This window comes from Anomalospiza imberbis, chromosome 1, assembly GCF_031753505.1.
Source record: "Anomalospiza imberbis isolate Cuckoo-Finch-1a 21T00152 chromosome 1, ASM3175350v1, whole genome shotgun sequence".
NCBI classification, from domain to species: Eukaryota; Metazoa; Chordata; class Aves; order Passeriformes; family Viduidae; genus Anomalospiza; species Anomalospiza imberbis.
Window position 1 is genome coordinate 106,556,716 of NC_089681.1, and position 9,133 is coordinate 106,565,848.

General features: G+C 45.4%; 1 protein-coding gene across 2 annotated transcripts in view; it reads right to left on the reverse strand.

The window, feature by feature from the left end:
* Nucleotides 1-9,133, reverse strand: part of LIMD1 (LIM domain containing 1) — a 32,707-nt gene that overhangs the window by 18,914 nt on the left and 4,660 nt on the right. For both annotated transcript variants that reach the window (XR_011003890.1, XM_068204332.1), the window contains exon 2: nt 2,933-3,034. Coding sequence is in view for 1 of the 2 variants with exons in the window: in XM_068204332.1 (XP_068060433.1) it covers nt 2,933-3,034 (102 nt within the window). In the remaining variant the exon portion in view is untranslated. The remainder of the gene's footprint in view (nt 1-2,932; nt 3,035-9,133) is intronic.

The window sequence follows — 9,133 nt, forward strand, 5'->3', positions numbered from 1 at the left end:
ATATGCTTTACCTTAATAGGTAATTTTGTGTATTTTATTTATTGGAGTGGGGGATATTCAGTGTTCCATCAAAGAAGAAATTTTAGGATTGAAATCAGGAGCAACCTTGACTTCTCAAAGTCAAGTTTGTACTGGATGATGTCCAAGATGAACTCCACTTGACCTTAAAAGCATTACTTACTTTTCAACTAGAAACCAGAGTTTCCACATAGGCTGCTTAAGATGTGCTTTGCAGCTAGAAAAACAACACCAAATAAGTATTTATTTTTCTGGCAGACAAAAATGGCCTCATCACATTTATTGCAGTGACACAGGTGACAGAAAGCCTGCAGAGGGGCATGTGTCATGTTGTGACACAATAGAGTGTGTGTCTTTTATCCCCACAGCAACTGATGGTCTGTGGGGCTGGGAGATTACTTTGGGCTTCGAAAGGCAGGATTCTCCTCCCTGAGTAGGTTTCCTCCCTGAGTGCAGGCCAATACATCGTGTACCTCCCCAGGCAGCCGCAGTGCAGAGGTCTGATGAAGCAGAATGTCAGCCCAGCACAGGTCAGGCCACAAAGCCCCAGAGCAAGGGTCTGGTGCACGAAGGTCCCGCAGACCGTAGGGGCAGTGCAGGAAACCACCCCCTGCACTGAAAGGTTTCTTGCAAACCTTGCTGCTTTGTAGAGGTCTGTGCACATGAGGGAAAGCATCCACTACTGTGGGGGCCTCCCTCCGGCACCACTCTTTTTGGAGTGCTGGGAATCCCATGCCACCACACATCTTCCCCTCCATCCATCCATGCCATCCTGCCAGCTGCCACTGCCTCCAGTTTCCATTTTAGTATGGCCACTGCCACATTGGGAAGGACTTTATCTTTCATGACTACTCTCCTAAATATAGCAAGCTGAATTAGGTTCTCACTTATTTGCCCAAGACTTGCATTCCCCTTTTTTATCTTGTTTTGAAATGCAGTCTTTTCTACTGAGGGAAATATCATTATTGCTCCCACACCCCTTTCTTTTTACCCCCTCCCCATCATTTTCACTAGCCTTGGTTTTTAATTTTACTTTCAGTTTGAAAACCTTTGCCCCAGCACATCTACTCAGCACATTTCTCAGTTACAGCCTAGGTAAGAGAGAAACTGGGCTTCACTTTGCTAAACTTGGCTTCTTTCCATCTTTCTAAGTCTCATCTGACATCCACACCTTTTCATCTTGCACTGGAAATGTTTGGAAAGGGTTGACTTTTAGAATAAGGTGCAAATAGCTATTATTTCAACCCTCACCAACCCACCGCATTAGAAATGGGATTAAGTTAATTTTTAACCAAACACAGACAAACAAACAGACGAAACCACGGATACCTCTGCAACCACAACTACTTTTCTAGCACTGGTCTCCAAATAAAGATTGCAAAATTCATTTTAAAAGGAGGATCAAAAGTGTTTCTTTCTAAAGCACCAGTTGCATGGTAGTAATTTTAGAAATCTAAGACAGCTCAAACCTGCTGCTGGGTTATTTTTAACAGGAGCTTTGGGTACAAGGGCAGTTCAGAGACTGCCTGGCCCTAGAGGGTGAGAGGTAACTGAAGCAAAGCCTTGGCTGCAGCCAGGAATCCTCTCCATGGGAGGATATTAATTAATTTCAAATTAATTTATAACAAAGGACAGAAGAGTGAGCGGCTGACTTCTGAGCCTCTAGGAAACTGCCACTACATGCAAAAACCACTCTCTCTTTTCAGTTTTCCTGTTTTCGGTCAGATGATGATGAAATGCTCCACTAAAAACATAGGTGAGGCAAGGCAGCTGGTGTAGAACAGATGGGAAATGGGTATAGTTCAAGGCTCAGCTATTATTAAAAAGCATACACATCTTTCTATATTTACTCCAACTTTACAGCTCCAAATAAAACACATGCAGTCCTGATGAGTTTATAACTCTAAATACAACTCAGGAGGAAAAACCCTCAGTCTTATCTGGGAAAATCAAACTCATATATACAAAAGCAGCAGAAGATTATTATTTTTTCTGCTACCACACATACAGCTACACTTCTAAAAATACGCTACTACTGCTGGAGTTAAACACAACAAAACAGAAAAACCACTGTCTTACAAACACAGCCACGGTTTAAAATCAAGTGGCCAGTTCTTCATTTCAGCTCCATCACAGACCTCCTCAAAAAGCTGCTTAGGAGGATCCATACATTGCTGTACACCCCAGCAAACTCCAGCTGTGGGTCTGACAAAGTGACTCACAGGGTGCTCAGCAGGGCCAGCTGAACTATTAACTCTGCTGCTTGGGTAGATTTCTTAGGGCACATCATCGCTGTGCCCAGTCTGATACTTTTGCATAGTAACCAGTTCCCTCCCTGCAAAAAACATAAACCAAGCTGGCAGAGACATGCCCCTTATCTCAGGGCATGGCTGCATTTCTCTGGAGAAAGAGCAAGCAACATGTGTAACCTGGGACATTCATGCACTTACATGCTTTACCTGGAGGTATTTGAGAGGTACAACATGATTTTAGCAAGTAAAAGATAACACACGCAGCGAAAACACTGCCACTGGATTTACCCTGCAGCAGCTCCATCTGAAAAGTAAAGTCTGCAGAGACAAAAAACATGCCAGCTAAGGCATATTCACTGCCACTTTGAAAAAATACTCTTGTAAGAAAATGTGGTTATAACTGAGAGGCAGAGGAATGAAAACAACCATCCCCCATACCAGAAGGCAGAAGCCTGGCACAATCCAAAATATCATTTCTACATGCCTTGCAACAATCCATTCAAAAACAAACAGCAAGCACCACCACCACCAAGTCATACAGCTGCAGCAGACTCCAGCTGGGAGATAGTTTAGTAACTGCTTTCTTTTCTTCCCCCTTTACACCAGAAAAAGGTTAAGCCTGAAGAGTTTGCTGGTACCAGCATCAGGCCAGGGATACTCACTGCAAGCTCCACAGGTGAAGCAGCTGTCATGGTAGAGGTTGCCCATGGCTTGGCAAGCTTGGTTTGCTCCATACACGCCCTTGCTGCACTTCACGCAGGTACCTGGGAGAGAGAAGAGAGGTCACAAATGAGACCCGATGGGGTGGCTGGGGACACTGGCTAAGTGACAACACATGCAGCTCATCATGGTGGCTGAACAGCTTAGCACCATATGGTTCACTGAAGGCACAAGATGTGACATCACCGTCACCTGCTCTGAGAGATGCTGTTAACAGTGGTCATGACAGTCATCAAACCTCCACTGAAAGACTTTTGCAAAAAAATAAACTGCACAAGAACTGTCCAGGTACAGTGACATCTCCTTCCTTCTCCCATCCTTCCCGACAACCTTTATATACATCTAAACCTGCTTAAAGACCCTCACAAAAGCAGTGAGTATCAGTAAGTGGTGCTCAGAGCTCTTCACAGACAATGGTTTCTGGCACTTATTGTAGAAGATAAGCTTGTTGGTCACAACTGATGTGAGGAAAACACAGCTCTTCGCTTACCACCTTTAAATCATCCATTTCAGACCCCCTTGTGCCTGCAGAAGGCCCTAATGATTCCTGAATAAAACAGAGCTAGACTACCTGACACCTACCTCTCTTAAGAAGGAAATGGGACATCAAGCCAGTTTTACTTACTTCAGGCATTACCCTGTGATTGTGACAGGTTGTTTTTAAAGCAGCACCACCCTTTAATTACCTCTAACTGAGAAATCAGAATCTCTGTTTAAGCAAATAGATTAATAAGGGGCAGTGTGAAGGAAAAACTGATTATGTGTTTCTGTCTCTGGTCTGTAGTGACTCTGATGTGACTTCACCTTTCACCACTACCCAGACCTATTAATCCGGGCTCTTAAAATCCCTGGTCAAGGGACTGTGAGTCACACCTCACTCCCACTGGCCTAGGAGGAGGAACAGCATCTTGCGGGAGATCCTTGGTTATGCTAAGGATGGTAAACAAAATTTCACTTCTTTTGGGGCACTGCAAGCTCCAAAGTAATTGAAAAAGTCTGGAGAAATTTAGGAAGAAGTCCACTGTGCTTACAACAGTGCTGAAAAGTAACTCAACTCTGGCAGCACCAGGCCTGCACTGCCAGGGTAAGTAACAATTCCTTCCTGCAGCCAATAGCCACGGCAGTCAGTTTTCACACTACAGGGATAAAACCACTCAGGAATCCTTTGCAGTAGCACACACGTGGCTGCTGAAAAGCAGACAGTTGGTTTTCCCAGGTTTTTGCAGAGCAGACCTGGCTCTCTGTGCTGCAGCTGCATGTGTGCATTCAACCAGCACATTGAAAACCGTCCTAGTGCTGCGCCAAGCCCCACTGCACTCAGAGCCAGAGTTCACACTGACACAAACCTGGAGAGAAGGCTGCAAAGAATAATTAGTTACTTTGTTTTGTCCAAATCCTACACGAACTGAAATACTCACTTGGCTGTGGGCCCACCCCAGCACTCAGGCTGCCACCAAGCGAATAAAACTTTCTGGTTCTTTTTGAACTGAGCAGGTTTATCTCATTTATTGAAAGAAACATTTTAAGAAAGATAAATCGTGCAGGCATTAGAAAAAGGATTTAAAAAAAAAAGGTCACGGCAAAGATAAGAAAAAATTGGCTTTTCAAATGGATGTGCTCAACCCAGGAATGTGCACATTCAGCGGCAGCCTGAATTTCTGTGCAATGATCTGACACAAGAGCTAACAACTCAAAATTCCCTCTTGAGTACAACAGTGCCGAGCAGAAAGTTTCAAGAGCAGAAAACCTGCCAATTTTCCATGACACCCACCAGGCTTTCCACAGAGCCAACGTATTTATTGCACTGCAAGTGCTGCATTTTCCCCTTCTCTGTGCCAATGAGTGGCTGCTCCAGAAAATCTCACCAGCATGCTCCTATTTCCTTCTTTCCACAAAGCAGCCGGGTGACACTGACTGCGGATGAGCAGCAAGAAGAAGCAGGAGGCAGAAGGCACAGCAGCTGAGTGCAGGCACAGGGCCCAATAAAGATGCTGGCAGGCATAAGCCACTATTAAGTAGGCTAAGGCAAACCCCGTGGAGGGCAGAAATTGCCTCTGCCATCTCTTGTCTATCCCATTACGCTTCAGAGCACAGGCATTGCCCCTCTGGCTTCCCAACAGGACAGATCCTGCAGGAGCTGTCAAGGCACTTACATCTGTACCAAAATCTTCCTGCACCTGCTGCCCCTCAACCTTCCCAACCACCCTTCCACCTTCCTTTCAGTCCATCCTCCATTTCACCCACTTCCTTCGATATTTAGGCCCCGAAAAATGGAAAATAAAGTCATGGAATGAAAGGGCTTTTAAAATAAATTGACAATGTTTTCTGTAAAAACTGAAATGTGCTAAATTACTCAACTATGTAATAACCAGATATGCTATAAATATTCATACATATCCTGTGCCAAGATTGACAACTGAAAAATGGCATTATGGCACATCTGAATCTAGTTTATGTTCTTACATGTATCTGCTAAATCTTACTTGAAAGCCTATTAAACCTCAGCAGCAAGTGAAATTACTCTCTAAATAAGTCTTTGCTCTTTCCAGATATAATATTCTGAAGTATTTTAACCAACATACTTGAGCCTTCATCTCTAACACTCAGCACACCTGGCCTGAAAGGGGGGGGGGGAGTGATTTTTATTGATTTTTCCTTTCCACTTTTTTTCCCCCCATTCACTCCCTGCTGTCACAGTGATCCTGATCTTTTGGCTTAGGCTAAGCAAGGAAAAAGCAAGGGAAAACCTGCTGCTGACGGCAGCCAGTCGCTGAGCTCGGCAGCACGTGTGCAAAGCCAGCTGACGGAAGCCAGCGCAACCGGGGCCACCTCCAACCCCATCCTGCTGCAAAACGGGCTCTGCGCCCTGCTCCACGCCAGCTCCGACGGCTATTTCCCGAAACAGTGCTGACTGTGCTTGCTGCTGGTGTTAAAATGTCAGCAGGATCACTCCAGCCCCACATGCCATTGACACTAGTCAGCAGTTCTGGGTAATTTTCTTGGCATGGAGTGGTTTTTAGTAAAAACTTCTGTCCTCAGTATGAAGCAGAGGGATCCTGAGTAGCCACAGTTCAGCAAGATTCCTGATTCCAGCGTTTGGTAACTTTGCAGCTCGTAACAAGTGTTTATGCAAGCACCAATCCCAGCAGACATCCCATCTGAAATTACGGTTTTTAACCTTGCACAGTGTTGTTCAGAAGAAATAACAGGTTTCTCTTTTAGCACCAAGGTGACAAACCCAAACCACCACACACGCAGAGCACCACTAAATTCATGCCTGAGCGCACAGGCAGAATCGCAGGCAGATTTGGGAAGGGAAAGGGATGGAAATTGCTGATTTCAGTTCAATTTCTGCTGGCAGGGCAGCCATCCCTGGACAACAAAGAAATCTCTGTTCCCTTTCGCATCATGCAGCAAGCAACCGCCCGCGCTGCAGCTGAGAGTCTGAACAAAGGGACCTTTGGAACAGAGCTGGGACCAAAAACATGCCCTGTAAGCCACTTCCCGGCACTTGCCACACTCCATTTCAGCACTGCAGACCAGGAGGGTTGTCACCAGGAACAGCCTCGGCTCACGTGATCCAACAGGTTGGATGCAAACTTCAAGGGCTGTGAGAAATGAAAGCGAACCTGGTGCTCAAATGTCAGTCCCACCCTCAAAATTCAACAAGTGCATTTCCATTTACCACCAGACTCAAAGCCCCTGAAGACATTTTTTCCTCCAAGTGTTGCTATTTCACACTCACCAGAAGGAGTTTAGTTACTTACTGTAACCCACTCACTAAAAATTCAACACAAGCCATGCTGAAGAGCAGCATTTTCTGGGACTAAGTCTTATTTCCACATTTCAGACAACATCAATCAACAGACCAAGACTACAGTTATTCCAACAGCATCCCTCTTCTTTTCAGCAGCACCTCCCTTCTCAGCAACACACAGCACAGCCAAGCTTTCCTCCATGTGCTCCTGGCTGGGCTTACTAACATCGTCACTTCATTTTGAATGGCCAAATGTGACAGTGCTTCAGTGGTGAGATTTCTTTGCCATGCCAATTCGGTCCCAGGTAAGAGGAATACAGGGGCAGGATGATTCCATTGGTGTGGGTCTGCTTATCTGGCTAATCCAGAAACAGCAAGTCTGTCCTACTCCTTTCCACATAGTCTGTGCAAGCCACATTTCCACAATCAGATTGACTCTTCTCCATCAGATGTAACTGGTTTTTGCCCCCTTTTATGCTGAAGAACCCCCAGCTGAATTTAGAAGAGCCACTCCCTCTGAGACTTTGCACCTCTGGTAACATCATTCCCATCTATCCACACATGCACATAGTAGATCCTGATGCCTCTTAGCAGAACTTGTACCTTCACAAAGGTCCTCCCCATCAGAATTCTGCTTGACACTCACTCTGACAGGGAGGACCCTGTGCAGGTGCAGCTGCTGTGTCTCCAACCCATCCAGGAGAACCAAGCCCTCCATTTGCACACACGTGTTTCAAAGACTGCTGAGAAAAGCCTTCATCCTGCCATACATGGTGTGATGCTCAGTCATCCTGGTTTTACTTTAGAATTTCTCTGGAACGTGAACCCACCCACCTTCCCATGGCTCACCTTAACCAAGTAATTCCTACATCAAACTCTAAATTACACACATTGCATGCCTTGCTATGCTGCTTATCCACTACTGAGCTGTAATAACTGAGCAAGTAATTCTTGATGGAGAGGTGATTTCAAGGAGATCTAGAGGCCCGGGTGAGACTGAGTGCCTGGAAAACCTGGCAGATTGGTTCTATTCATCACGGAGTGACTGGGTTCTCTGTACAAAGATGGACAGGTAACCCCTGCCCAGAGAACCACAAAGCTGGTAAACACAAGTTTTCTGGTCCCTTTATCATGCCACTTTCTTGACCCCTGACCTTGCTGCAGACCTTCATGTACACACTGCCAGTGAAGGACGAAAATGCCATCAACCTCACGTCAGTGACATTTTAAGTACCTTATAGTGCCGTCAGAGATTATGATAATTCCCGTGCCACACGAATGAGGCTCCTTATTTCTTTCAGTCCCACTTCTACTGTATCCTGGCTGAAAGACTGATCGCTCTTCTGCCTCAACTCTTTGCTTTTTCTTTCCCTTCGGTAGATTTTTCCTTAGCTTGCAAACCCAGCTGAGCTCCCAAGAGGAAGGGAGGAGAAGCATATACTGCTGTAATCTTCAAGAGCCATATTCCAAGCCAATACTTATTTGCTTGGTTTCTTGCAGTGAGATAAGCTTTGCAATCTGTACACACCCACTATTCCAAGTGCCATGATCCTTCTAGCTTTCCTTCTTCCACCAGAACCTGTCTTGTCCTGCTTCCCCCTCCTCTCTGCTGCAGGCAGCTTTGATACTCTCCCAGGAGAAGGTAGTAAAGGATGCCTCTGCTCATTCCCAGTGTAAATGGCATTGCCATCATCACCCACAGACTAAACAGACTCAGAGGAACTTTCATTTTAATCAGAAATTTTTCTCTTGTCAGCCCTGAGATTACCTTTGCTGCACACAAAGTGTCCTGGTGCCCCATCATCAGCAGGGTTTAGTAAAGTTCCCGGGTGTGCACAGCCCCAAAGTTAAATGAATTGTGGTTCCAGCAGGGATGAAACACTAACTTCACTGTGCACTACACTTCCAAAGAGCACTGCTGGCCTTAGAGCTGCTAACACCCATTCAAAGGTGCTGGGCTCCCAGGTCTCCACAGTGCTCACCGACTCAGCTATTGCTCTGTTTATGCCAAAGGGAAAAAAAAATCTGCAGACTGTGCTGGGAGATATTCTCTGCCTGACTACTGGGAAGCATCCCAGCTTTTCACTGCAAAACAAGATGCCCAGGGCCCTTCTAAATCACCCACAGCTTATCAGCTCTGCTGTAAATAACAAGGAAGCCAGAATACAACAGCTAACAAATATTTATAACACAAAAACCATTCATAAAAAAGGTTTTATAAAAAGCTCTTGGTAAGGGTGTAGATAATCCTCATGAGGAGGAGATTTCCATCTAGCTGTATGAAAAAAGCACTGTTAAAAACATGATGCTACACGTTAGACCTTTAGAAGCACCCATCTGTGCCTGCAGATCAAGGCACTGCATGCTAAAGCAAGTAATCAAACCT